Source organism: Diabrotica virgifera, chromosome 1, assembly GCF_917563875.1.
Source record: "Diabrotica virgifera virgifera chromosome 1, PGI_DIABVI_V3a".
Classification (NCBI taxonomy): domain Eukaryota; kingdom Metazoa; phylum Arthropoda; class Insecta; order Coleoptera; family Chrysomelidae; genus Diabrotica; species Diabrotica virgifera.
The window spans coordinates 206,136,446-206,151,174 of NC_065443.1; the positions used below are offsets into that span (position 1 = coordinate 206,136,446).

A 14,729-nucleotide genomic window follows, 5' to 3' on the forward strand; every position below is an offset into this window, starting at 1 on the left:
TACAGTAATGAATTGTTTTTGTTATACTACAGAGGAAAAAATAATAACACAATTTTGTTTGTAAGTTATTTATTAATTATTTATTTATCTAAAAGATCAGTCTATATACCTAAAGTGTCGCAGCACAACTTGGTACAACGCCATGTTCGTATGATCATCCATCTCAGCGTGTCAGGAGTTACTGACGTAAACGCTTGGCTAATTCCGTTTCGCAAATCCTTATTCGAAACATAATCTACGTTTTCTAACCTCCTCTTGATTGAAATACCACATTGCATTGTCAAATCTGGACTTCTTGAAGGCCAAGGAACCTTGCCCAATCCATGGGTTCGGAAAGAGTTAATTCAGGCGTTTGCGAACAACGATAGCAAAATGGAATGAGTCGGCATCTTGTTGAAAATAAGCAAAAATAAGCAGTATCAGCTGTCACTGATGGACAGTATCAGCTTGGGGTAGTAAACAGCCCTGAGATGTCAATTGCGGTTGTAACCACTTGTTGATTATCTATCTGCAGATTAGTGTATTAAGTTATGGAGGGTTCAAAAATATGGCCCAAGCAGATAAGTTGAAGTAATTCCAGCCTATCATAACACGAGGCGGGTTTTTTTTCACTTCCTCAAAGAAACGGTGGTTGTCCTTTGCCCAGAAATAAACATTTCGATTTCGAGAAATGGCACACTCATCGGTGAACAGAACATTTTTTTGTTTGTCGCATGTTCTTGGAAAGTGCTGAAGTAGTAATTCATTTTTTCAATTTTATACTCACTTGTGGCCGCCATCATGTTTAAGTCGCAACTATTCTTATCTGTCTGCATGACCAAACATGTGACCTTGACGAATCGCATGCGCCGGAACGCTAATAAACATTGGTGCGGTGTTGAAACATTATTATTATTAGTGTAAAGGGACTTTCAGGCCACCCTATAATAGCCAACTTCCATTGTTTCGTCGAATCGAATAAAACCGACGAAGAGTTGTAACGCCAAGGAGTAAGTATATAAGTAAACCCCTATTGAGGGGATGTCACTTTAAGAAGAAGATAAAATAGCAACTTCTAATTTAAAATTTCTACATCTTCTACTACAGATTCCAAAATGCCTATGACTAATAGCGATATTGCTAGTCTTGTTTTAAAAACATTTTTTTATTCTGGCATTTATGAAACATATTGCGAATATTTTTCTTTTAAATTAATTCAAAGAGAACTTCCAAAAATGTACGTAAACTTATTGAAAAACCAACAAAATAAAAACCCCTTTAATCAAACACAAGCCGTACAATCCAAACTAATTTTGAAATAATAGATCTGAAAACTTTCAACTTTCTTATGCTCTCGTTTTGGCAATGCGGAGCAAATTTTAATTTCCCTTTACAAAAGTATAATTTTACAGCAAAATTATAATTTTTCTTCACATCCACATTATAATTATTCTTCGTAACCACATACCAACTCTTATAAAAATAATCGGCTAACGAAGATTGCAAGAGATACTCACCACACCAACCATTTCCTAAATGTCCTACATATAGTAAGGGATCCGAATAGGAGGTAGAAATGTACCCATCTGCTTGCCGGATGAAACATTTTTTTTATTCAATTTCATACATAGACAAACACGACCAGCATGGGTTGCCTATCAAAATCGTGTCATAGCTATCCTTAAGGAGGGCGTAGGGGTTGAAATCAACATTTTAAGCACATTTTTGTGAATTTTTTTGAACGTATGAGAGAATAATTTTATTTTTAAATTAAATAAACACATATTAAGTATAATTCAAAGAATATTAAAAAAAATCAAGAAAAAATATTGAAAAATAAGCCAACGGTGGCAAATTTTTAAAGACACCTCAAAAAAACAATGAATTTTGCGGTGAACATCAGAATTTATCATTGGATCATGGTAGACAAAAATATTTTATTAGCTTATGAGTTTCTCGAGGTAACGCTGTCAAGTTTCTTTTAGTTTTAATGATCTCTGACTTTTTAGTGTCACTCAGAAATCAAAACAACGAAACTTTTTACAGAAAAAAAGGTAAAAATCAATATATTTATTATTGTTAAACAAAATATAAGCATAAAACAAAAAATATCTCGACAGTATTACCTCAAGGAATGTCTAAAGAAAATATGTACAAAATTCCAGGTGAGTTGGTTAAGTAGTGTTTGAGTTACAATGTCTACAGGCTTTGAAAAAAGCAGTTTTGAGAAAAACGCTTTTATTGTCAACTTTTATTTTCAATTTTTTTGTCTGTCAAATTGTAAAGTGATGCACAAGGGAATATGTTTTCGAACCGTGGGGTAATTCACAAAAGAAAATGAGAACAGCTGTTGACCGTTTCTAATTACGCTCAAGCGCGCTGGCGCGAAGATGCTGCAAAGCGAGTCGAAGGTAGGGAGGTAGTGTTGAATATCCCTATCTTCGACTCGCTTTGGAGCAGGTTCGCGTCAGCACGCTTGAACGTAATGAACAACGGTCAACAGGTGTTCTCATTTTCTTTTGTAAATTACTCCGCGATTCAAAAAGATATTCCGGTGTGCATCACTTTACGATTTGACAGACAAACTGAAAATAAAACAGAAATTGAAAATAAAAGTTGATATTACTCTAAACGCTTTTTCCTCAAAACTGCTTTTTTCAAAGGCTCTAGACATTGTAACTCAACTACTTGACTGACCCACCTGGAATTTTGACCCTATATTTTCTTTAGACATCCCTTGAGGTAACGCTGTCGATATAATTTTTGTTTTATGCTTATTTTTAATTTAACAATAATAAATATGTTGATTTTCGCCCTTTTTGTGCAACAAAATTTCGTTGTTTTGATTTCTGAGTGATACCAACAAGTCAAAAATCATTATAACTAAAAAACTCGACAGAGTTATAACGATAAACATCTAAGCTAATAAAATCTTGCAGTTATGGAGCCTTCAAAAATATGGCCCAAGCAGATAAGTTGAAATAATTCCAGCCTATCTAGCGGGTTTTTTTCACGTCCTCAAAGAAATTATGGTTGTCCTTTGCCCAGAAATAAACATTTCGATTTCGAGAAATCGCACACTCATCGGTGAACAGAACATATTTTTGTTTGTCGCATGCTCTCGGAAAGTGCTGAAGTAGTAATTGACATTTTTCAATTTTATAATCACTTGTGGCCGCCATGAGTGATACCAAAAAGTCAAAAATCATTATAACTAAAAAAACTCGACAGAATTATCACGATAAACATCTAAGCTAATAAAATCTTTTTGAATTTTTGGTTTAACATGATCCAATGATAAGTTCGGATGTCCACGCCTAAATCCATTTTCTTTTTCGAGGTGTCTTTCAAAATTTGCCAACGTTGGCTTATTTTTCCTTGAATTTTTTTTAGTATTGTTTGAATTATACTGAATACGCTTAGTTCATTTAAAAATAAAATAATTTTATCATACTTTCAAAAAAAATTCACAAAAATGTGCTTGCAACGTTGATTTCAACCCCTACGGCTCCTCCTTAAGAGGCTACAGTAGCAATCAACAGGTAGCAACAAACGCGTTCCAAGATTGCGGCTCTAATTTTGAATATTTTGTCGAGATATTTGGCAAACATATTCGTAATATAATAAAGAATGGCGGTACAGAGCCCAATTTCAGAAATATGTTAGTACGTGAAAATTAGTCTATAACTAAATAAAATATTGAAAAAACTAAATAAAATATTGAACTAAATATATAGAAAAAAGGAGCCTGTACCGCCATTAAGAAGAAAAAAAAATAAACTTTCTTCAAATAAACTTTTTTATCCCATGTCTAGATTTTGTGTAATCTTCGAACTACTAAAATTTTTTATTTCTAACAAGAAATCGAACATATTATAACTAAATAACTAATTAGGCAACATAGAGAAATTATCACTGTCATTTTGACAAACCTGCGTCAGATTTTCTCTAATCTGTTCTGTCATCTTTATCGATATCTGTTCAGTGCAGTAGTGTGTTAATTTAAGAATTCGTTTTTGTTGTTTCATAGGAAATTAGTGTTTATTGATAGTTAATTTATTATATATTTGTCGTTGTTGTATAAGTTGTTGGCCTCTTTGAAAGAACAGATTGTTGTTAATTGCGAGTTTTAGTTATATGTAGGTAGGTAAGTATATTTTACGTAAAAATATTTCGAATTCTAATGCGAGTATATAAAGTTTAAGGAGGACTTTTTATTCTAAAAATATTATCAATAGTTTAACAAAATGAAAAAATAAATCAAACGAAAAATAAAGTGAAACCTTCCAAGAAAAAGTCCATTAAAACCGTGCCAAAATTATGCGAAAATCGAAATTTGTTTCGCTTCACAACAAAAAGTAATTATTTATTATTGTTTTATTATTAGATATTTCATGCAAATACCTTTCTAAATACCTACCTTAACATAAAATTTTCACCCATTTTGGTTTATTTTTATAAATATCTATTTATTAATAATAAAATCGTTTTCTATTACTTCCATTTAGCACGACTATGTTATTGTCAAAATATTATTCTTAGATAATGTCAAAGATTACCACTGTTGCCAAAGTTTATGATACTATCTCCCGAAGTTATATTTTGTTGCTACCTGTTGATCGCTATTGTTTACTATTAAGGAGAGCTATGACACGATTTTGATAGGCAACCCATGCTAGAAATATTTGTCTATGTATGAAATTTAATAAAAAAAAATGTTTAATCCGGCAAGCAGATGGGTACATTTCGTCCTCCTGTTCGGATCTTAGACTAATAGCAAAAAGTTGGCAACAAAAGTTGTAAAGAAATATCAAGTAGAAAATTTATTTATTTAATGTCCGACTGGTATATTATTTGACCAATAATGACATGGTTTCGAAGTCAGTTAAGTATGGTATAATGCCCTTGGGCAGTATTGCGAATAATAACGCCTAGGGCATTAAATTTAAATAACTAGTTAAATATTGTCACGTTGACAAATAACAACCTTAGTAAAACTATATCGCACACCTAGTTCAATTGTGCCACAACTGCAAAAAATTCGAATTTTGGGTTAAGACTGTAAAATATTGCCTATATAATGGCCCATCTAATGCAATACAGCCTGAACTAAAATTTTTTTTGATAAGTATAAAGTAAGTTACTTCGGTATTTCACTGTAGGGTTTTTGGAGGTTTTGAAAATGCAATATGGCCATAACTGGGAGATGTGGCGATAATATACACTGCCACAATACAACCGATGTAATTCAAGACGTTCAATACGGCCACAACTGCAAAAATCAAGAGAGATGTGGCGATAATATACACTGCCACAATACAACCGATATAATTCAATACGGCCACAACTGCAAAAATCAATCGATGTTTTCATTATATTGCCGCCGTATCTCCTAGGTATCGTTTTATAAATGACTTTCTTCACAATGCAATATCGCCATAACTATCAAAATAATAATAACGTTTTATTTTTAATAAATTGTAATAAGATCCAGCCAATAAGTGTATAATTTGCTACCTAAATTGTAATTTTGAAGCCAGTCATTCTCAAAATAAATTATTTACAGGGCAAAACGCGTTTACTACAGAACGTTTTGCTCATTTCTCGAGAATATTGTGTTTTGCACTTGTGGCACTATTGAACTAAGTGTGCGATATGGAGAAGGAGAAGAAGAGAACAGAGAAATAAACATTAATGAAACTCACGATAGAGTACTAATATCAGAAGAAGAGCTACAAGAACGAATAAAAAAATTAAAAAATAGAAAAGCACCTGGTCCTGATAAGATAAATAATGAACTGCTAAAATATGGAGGAAGAACACTACTCAAATGGCTCCTAAAATTATTTGTCGATATAATAAATATCGGAGTAGTACCAGCGGAATGGAAGGAAAGTCTCCTGCTACCGATACTCAAAAAGGGAGACTCAAAAAATCCTGAAAATTATAGAGGCATTAGTCTGATAAACAGCACATTAAAATTGTTGACGGCAGTCATAAAAGATAAAATCGAGGAAAAAGCGAATATGGCAGATGAACAGCAAGGCTTCCGGAAGAACCGCAGCACAATAGATGCAATTTTTATTATCAGGCAAATAGTAGAAAAGTCTATTGAATATGGAAAACCAGCATACATGTGCTTTGTAGATTTAAAAAGTGCTTTTGACAGGGTGAGGCGAAATGATATCTTAAATTTATTACAAGCTAAACAAATAGACCACCAGATAATAAGGCTAATTAAGGAAATTAACAAGAACAACAAGACCAGAGTTAAAATGTCAACAGGAGAAACAGAACGCATAGAACTAAAAGGAGGAATCCGCCAAGGAGACTCGCTCAGCCCATTGTTATTCAATATGATGATGAATCAAATAATTCACGAAGTCAGAAAACGACATGGATACCACATGGGAGCGCATAAAATCACGATACTATGCTATGCCGATGATGCAGTACTAATTGCTGATAACGAGGATGACCTACAAAGGCAGCTCCACACTTTCAATATCACAGCAAATAAATTTAATATGAGAATATCTGTAGAAAAAACTAAATGTATAGTGATAAGTAAAGAGCCGCGTAGATGCAAGTTAGAAATAGACGGCAAAATTGTAGAACAAGTAATGAAATTCAATTACCTAGGAGTAGAGATCACTAGTGACTGGAATATAAGAACAGAGACCACAACACAAGCGACAAAAGCGGCAAGAGTAAGTGGTTGCCTCCGAGAAACCATATGGAGAAACAAATATCTGACCACGGAAAGCAAAATAAAAGTATACAAGACAACAGTAAGACCTATCCTAACATATGCAGCGGAGACAAGGACCGATACAAGAAAGACGAAACAACAAATCAACAATATCGAAATGAAAGTATTAAGATCAATAGCGGGCATATCATTAAGAGACAGACAAAGCAACAGAAGTATACCAGAACGTTGCAAAATTCAAAATATTAACAAGTGGATAAAAACAAGAAAGAAAAACTGGAACGAACATGTAAATCGAATGGAACCAGATAGATTAGCGAACATCTGTAAAAACAACAAGCCGTTTAGCAGAAGACCCGTTGGAAGGCCGCCGAAAAGGTGGAAAGACAATGTACAGTCAACAACAACTGAAACAGAATAAGAGGCAGACAAACAGGAGTAATCCTAGTCGCGCGAAGAAGAAGAGAAGAAGTAAAACTATGGTTACCACAATTACGTTACAATTATTGCTGGTAGTAAATGTACTTATTTGAAAACTAATTAATTCAAAATTCATTAAAATTTTTTGCATATAAAGAATATATTAGTCGGACATTAAACCTTGAAGGCACCACGAGTATTATAGATAATAACGCTTTCGGTCAACGTATATCCCTCGGGCCAAAGGCCCTCGGTATATACACCATTGACCTCAAGCGTTATTATCCTTATTATTATTATCCTTAGTATTATAGAAATTTAATAGATTTAAATTATCTGTTAAGATTTAATTTATACATTTACATAATAAATTAACTTTCTCTCTTTAGAAAAATTATGTTGAGAAATCACTGCGTCTAGAACCTACTAGTACACTGTACCTATACTTATAATGTTTGTGAGATTAAGGTATCAAAATTATTCTACTAATCTATCATCTACTATCGTATTTATTTACAACGAAAATAAACAAATGATCACCTGTCATCTATCTTAAATTAACGAATACATTAATCAAATTCTGATCCAATAGTTATGCTGATTTCCCCTGGCTGAACAATTGTCTGGTGGTACCAACGATTAGTGTCAACTGCAACTGTAAAAAATAACAAATAAATACATAGTAGGTACGGTTTCTTTGATATAAAAATGTAAGTGCTTTTCGAGCGTTTATCATATTCAATGCAATAATAATACTAGGAACAATCAACAGTTACCCCAAAACCGATGGTCCCTTCATTAGTTGTAGTTGAGAAGCTCTTCATACTCTATCGTGCCCGCTGATTTTGTGATAGCAGTGAGAGGAGCTATATTGAGGTCAGATGTTTGTTGCTGGATCTCACTACCGTATTCTAACGCAACATATGGAAAACATAATACATTACGAAACAAAAAGAGATGAAACTAGTGGAGGTGGAAATTATCGTTATAAACGTAAAAGTTAACATTACATAGTTTCTCACTTTTAGACGTATCGGAGTAGTATGACAACTGTCACTGGGACAGTAGAATTTTATAAAATACTTCTGTCATAGACGTTTAAAGGTGGGAAACTATGTAATGAAATGTTAATTAGTTATACAGTCGAATTCGCTTATTAGAGTACCGGTTATAGGAATATCGCGGTTTATGGAATATAAATTCAAGGTCCCGAAACGTTTCCATTTACTCATTAATAAATTTATCCGTTTATTGGAATACGTATTCATAAAAAAATACCGCTTATTAGAATAATATTTTTCAGATCGACGAATAAATTTTTACCTACAATTTTGAATTTCCTAAAAATTCAAATTATGTCTTGTACTATGGTTTCTCGCCAAGTGCTTCGAAGGACTGTAGTGCTGTTTTATTTATATTATTTGGGTTTGTCAGATAGGTAATAAATATTTTATTGAGTTGTTATGAGTACCAATTCAATCGTTTACCGACAAATCCAGTCGTAAAATAATTTCCTTTGTCTAGAAACTATACATATTGCCACCATTTGCATGTTATAAAATTTTTAAGAAACAGTTCTTCCATCCTAATCGCTTGTAAAGTTATAAAACGTTTTCGGGATGGCCGAACCATTGTAAATTTTTCTAATTTATATAATTCAGAGGAGCAAAAGTGACTTGTATTTTATGTAACAAAAAAACAAGCTATAATTACCGATTATTTTTCAAGACTAAATAAATAATTTTTTTATTAAGTATACTATGTATTGTAATACGAAAATATTTATATAATCTATATATTGCATACATTTCATATTAATTACTGTATGCATCCACATAATATAATGTAATTTGGTTTTTTAATAAATACGTTACGCTATGGTATTATTGCCATAAAAAGACCTAAAACCATATACATACACACAACGCAAAAGTCTAAGAATGGTGTAAGGATATTTTAATAATTTGACAATACTAATGACAAAAATTTCATGACCATATAAATTTTCTTGTACTATAATTGTTGATACAGACACTCACTTCTTTTAAAAAAAATTGTAAAACTGATAGCAATACGTGTTTTAGAATGTTTTTTATAAGGGACAAAAAAATCGACATTTTTATGTTTTTTTTTTATTTTTAATTTTAGTCACTTTATACCATTCTTGCTTAACAGGTGAGTTAAAGATAATAGGTTTGTTCTAGCAAACAGTTGGTCAGTGAGAGAACATAATACAGTCACTAGTGCTATCCCCTCTACTCGCGCTGGTCCACTATTCGCTGATGGTTTCAAACCGTTTGAAACTGATGCTAGAACAAACCTATTGTCTTTTTACCATGCAACGACAACATTTAACGTTGGACGAGATGAATAGAGCCGTGGGCCTCCTTCAAGCTGGTATGCGACAAACTGAAGTTGCTGACCAGCTGGGTGTCTCCCAAAGCGTCGTAAGTCGTTTGTGGCGTCGGTTTAGAGACACGGGGAGTCCAGACGAGCAACATCCAGGACGTGGTCGCTCTACAACTGTCGCTTAAGACCGATATTAATTTTAAATGCCAGAAGGCAGCGAACAATCACAGCATCCGAGCTGATTAATAAATTACAGATTGCACATAATGTAACAATTAGCCGCAGTACTATGAGGAATCGTCTCCATGAAGCCAATCTTCGTAGTCGGCGACCACTGAGATGTCCACCTCTATCTAGAGGCAATTGCGCTGCAAGATTAACCTGGTATCAAGAGTTTCAGTATTGGACTGACAATGACTGGGCCACAGTTTTGTTTAGTGACGAGTCTAGATATGGATTTCATCCAGATTCTCGTCGGACAAGAGTTTGGAGATGACCCTGAAATGGAGAACGATTACGATATCTTCAAGAAGTGTATACATACAGAGGTGGTAAATTAATGGTATGGGGCGGAATCATGATTGACGGAAGAACTGACCTCATTTTTCCACGTGGCTTTCTCAGAAGTCAGCAATATTTGGACACTATTCTTGAACCTGTTGTGCACCCGTTTGCTGCTGCTGTTGGAGAAAATTTTTAGTTTATGCATAATAACGCTCGACCACATTTTGTGCATATTGTAACAAACTGGTTGGATAACTAGGGTATTGATGTATTGCCGTGGCCAGCACAATCACCGGACTTAAATCCCATTGAGCATGTATGGGACATGCTCCAACGAAGAATTACTCCACATATGGGTAATATCTACAATAAGTTTCAATTAAAAGAGCTTCTGAGAGAACAATGGACACAACTGCCTCAAGCAGACATTAACAATGTGATTCGGAGCATGAACAGTAGATGTAGAGCTGTGATAAACCAACTTGATTTATTTTAAGTTTATATTTCGTATTTTTGACATTTTATGGTGATATGTGAAACATTGGTGATTTGTAATATATTTATTTTTGCTCCAATTTTCTATTTTTTTGCAATTTATGGTTTTCGACATATTAAATAACAATTTAAACTACAAATTTTGTATTACTTTTTTTAAGTTGATTACAGATAAACAAAATACGTCTATTTATAAAAATATCCCTAGACTTTTGCGTTGTGTGTACATAATATTAACATAGTATGTACTATTATTACGTATATTCGGTAGGTACACTTATTACGGCTAGCCACCAATGATCGGTTATTAGAATATCCCGGTTATAAGAATATTTTTGCTTGGCACGAAGGTTATTCTAATAAGCGGGTTCGACTGTATGTTTATAACGATAATTTCCACCTCCACTAATTTCATCTCTTTTTGTTTCGCAATGCATTATGTTTTCCATCTTTTGTATACCGTATCGGTATGTCGGTAGCTGATGAGCAAGTCCTTATCGATATAGAGGTTTGTCTTAAATCCTAGAAACAAAACCGCAAACAAAACCCATAGAAATACGCACTACTCAAGGTAGTGGTACATAGCTTCTCGTGGGAAAAAATGAACCAAAGTGGACAAATGTAAGAGGAAGAACTGAGGTAGGTGATGACCGGAGAGCGAATCACCAGAGAAAATAAGCCATGCTACGGAGGGCGGTAAAAGCCATATGGATAGAAATATTGACCCAACATTATCTAGAGACTTCTCTTTCAATGGAATACTTGTTAGCCATAAAATATATGATTCTGCACCAAATAGTGGAAATAGATTTAAACGCACACATAAAGCATTAATTCAGCAACCTACATTTCAGACTAGCTGCACGCTGCTCTCTTGTGATGATAAAGCCAAATAATGTTATTTTCAGGGGCTGCAGCTACAAGAGAGTACCTATCGTACGCAGATTCTCAGAAGTCATTTCTTAAACCAAAATTCCTGTGACTTATCTTCCTGCTAGTCTGAAAGACGCTTCTTAAAGTCTTAATAGAGTCGACCTTACGGTAGCACTTATACTCTTAGTGGATTCTACAGTCGCCGAGGGTCTAAAGAAAGATGACTATATGGTCAATTAAAATTTGTTCATATGACCTTACAAAACACCACAGTCAAAAACTTTGGTCAAATGTTGCTTCTAATAGCAGAAGCAGAATAAAACTCACTAGCAAAGGGTCAAATAATGAGAATTCCAAAGATTACAAGGAACCAAAGAAAGATCTGAAGAATCCGTGGCATTACTTACTTTATTACTGATCTATTGCTTTACATATCATTCGTTCTTGTCGTATACAGAATGATTGATTAGTGGGGTAAAGCTCCGTAAATCTGTTATAGTAATAGATAGCGATAAAATTGATAACAAAAATTATAGCCAACTTTGAGCTTCACATTACAAAATTTGATAGAATATTACAGGATGTTCGATAACATAGTGGCATATCAAACTTATATTTTTTAAATAAAAAACCCTATATTTTATTTTGTATTCAAAATCTTCTTAACTTCTCCATTACAAAAAAAATAAAGAAGGAAAAGAAAATAATCGTTTTCGTTTTGATTCAATTCGAGTCTCTTGCTATCCTCTGACACCGTGTTTCTGGGTCTACCCTTTTTCAAAGAGGCTATGCAAGGAGACTGAATTGAACCATAACGAAACGAAGAAGAACTGCAGATATTAAAATATTTGCAGCGGAGTGTGGTTAGACTGTCCTCTAACGGGTAATGACGAAATGAGTGAAAATAATTTCAACCACGAGTCAGTATTCTGTTAACCGAGGTACAATAGTACCAAGCGGCGCCGCTAGGAGAACACTCCAATAATGCGTCTCAGATTACTTTAATGAAACGTGGTCATTTTGTACTCTAAACCGAGTAAGGTATGAAAAAAGAAAAGAAAATAATCGTTTTCGTTTTGATTTAATTCGAGTCTCTTGCCATCCTCTGACACCGTGTTTCTGGATCTACCCTTTTTCAAAGAGGCTATGCAAGGAGACTGAATTGAACCATAACGAAACGAAGTAGAACTGCAGATATTAAAATATTTGCAGCGGAGTGTGGTTAGACTATCCTCTAACGGGTAATGACGAAATGAGTGAAAATAATTTCAACCACGAGTCAGTATTCTGTTAACCGAGGTACAATAGTACCAAGCGGCGCCGCTAGGAGAACACTCCAATAATGCGTCTCAGATTACTTTAATGAAACGTGGTCATTTTGTACTCTAAACCGAGTAAGGTATGAAAAAAAGAAAAGAAAATAATCGTTTTCGTTTTGATTTAATTCGAGTCTCTTGCCATCCTCTGACACCGTGTTTCTGGATCTACCCTTTTTCAAAGAGGCTATGCAAGGAGACTGAATTGAACCATAACGAAACGAAGTAGAACTGCAGATATTAAAATATTTGCAGCGGAGTGTGGTTAGACTATCCTCTAACAGGTAATGACGAAATGAGTGAAAATAATTTCAACCACGAGTCAGTATTCTGTTAACCGAGGTACAATAGTACCAAGCGGCGCCGCTAGGAGAACACTCCAATAATGCGTCTCAGATTACTTTAATGAAACGTGGTCATTTTGTACTCTAAACCGAGTAAGGTATGAAAAAAGAAAAGAAAATAATCGTTTTCGTTTTGATTTAATTCGAGTCTCTTGCCATCCTTTGACACCACCGTGTTTCTGGATCTACCCTTTTCCAAAGAGGCTATGCAAGGAGACTGAATTGAACCATAACGAAACGAAGAAGAACTGCAGATATTAAAATATTTGCAGCGGAGTGTGGTTAGACTATCCTCTAACGGGTAATGACGAAATGAGTGAAAATAATTTCAACCACGAGTCAGTATTCTGTTAACCAAGGTACAATAGTACCAAGCGGCGCCGCTAGGAGAACACTCCAATAATGCGTCTCAGATTACTTTAATGAAACGTGGTCATTTTGTACTCTAAACCGAGTAAGGTATGAAAAAAGAAAAGAAAATAATCGTTTTCGTTTTGATTCAATTCGAGTCTCTTGCCATCCTCTGACACCGTGTTTCTGGATCTACCCCTTTTCAAAGAGGCTATGCAAGGAGACTGAATTGAACCATAACGAAACGAAGAAGAACTGCAGATATTAAAATATTTGCAGCGGAGTGTGGTTAGACTATCCTCTAACGGGTAATGACGAAATGAATGAAAACAATTTCGACCACGAGTCAGTATTCTGTTAACCGAGGTACAATAGTACCAAGCGGCGCCGCTAGGAGAACACTCCAATAATGCGTCTCAGATTACTTTAATGAAACGTGGTCATTTTGTACTCTAAACCGAGTAAGGTATGAAAAAAGAAAAGAAAATAATCGTTTTCGTTTTGATTCAATTCGAGTCTCTTGCCATCCTCTGACACCGTGTTTCTGGATCTACCCCTTTTCAAAGAGGCTATGCAAGGAGACTGAATTGAACCATAACGAAACGAAGAAGAACTGCAGATATTAAAATATTTGCAGCGGAGTGTGGTTAGACTGTCCTCTAACGGGGAATGACGAAATGAGTGAAAATAATTTCGACCACGAGTCAGTATTCTGTTAACCGAGGTACAATAGTACCAAGCGGCGCCGCTAGGAGAACACTCCAATAATGCGTCTCAGATTACTTTAATGAAACGTGGTCATTTTGTACTCTAAACCGAGTAAGGTATGAAAAAAGAAAAGAAAATAATCGTTTTCGTTTTGATTCAATTCGAGTCTCTTGCCATCCTCTGACACCGTGTTTCTGGATCTACCCCTTTTCAAAGAGGCTATGCAAGGAGACTGAATTGAACCATAACGAAACGAAGAAGAACTGCAGATATTAAAATATTTGCAGCGGAGTGTGGTTAGACTATCCTCTAACGGGTAATGACGAAATGAGTGAAAACAATTTCGACCACGAGTCAGTATTCTGTTAACCGAGGTACAATAGTACCAAGCGGCGCCGCTAGGAGAACACTCCAATAATGCGTCTCAGATTACTTTAATGAAACGTGGTCATTTTGTACTCTAAACCGAGTAAGGTATGAAAAAAGAAAAGAAAATAATCGTTTTCGTTTTGATTCAATTCGAGTCTCTTGCCATCCTCTGACACCGTGTTTCTGGATCTACCCCTTTTCAAAGAGGCTATGCAAGGAGACTGAATTGAACCATAACGAAACGAAGAAGAACTGCAGATATTAAAATATTTGCAGCGGAGTGTGGTTAGACTGTCCTCTAACGGGGAA

At 34.7% G+C, this 14,729-nt stretch overlaps 1 protein-coding gene across 2 annotated transcripts in view; it reads right to left on the minus strand.

Moving 5' to 3' along the window:
* Positions 1 to 7,602: 7,602 nt before the first annotated feature.
* Positions 7,603 to 14,729, minus strand: part of LOC114336445 (bifunctional arginine demethylase and lysyl-hydroxylase JMJD6-B) — a 121,739-nt gene continuing 114,612 nt past the window's right edge. For both annotated transcript variants that reach the window (XM_050646645.1, XM_050646636.1), the window contains exon 5: positions 7,603 to 7,766. In XM_050646645.1, the coding sequence (XP_050502602.1) occupies positions 7,681 to 7,766 (86 nt within the window). In that variant the 3' untranslated portion in view covers positions 7,603 to 7,680. The remainder of the gene's footprint in view (positions 7,767 to 14,729) is intronic.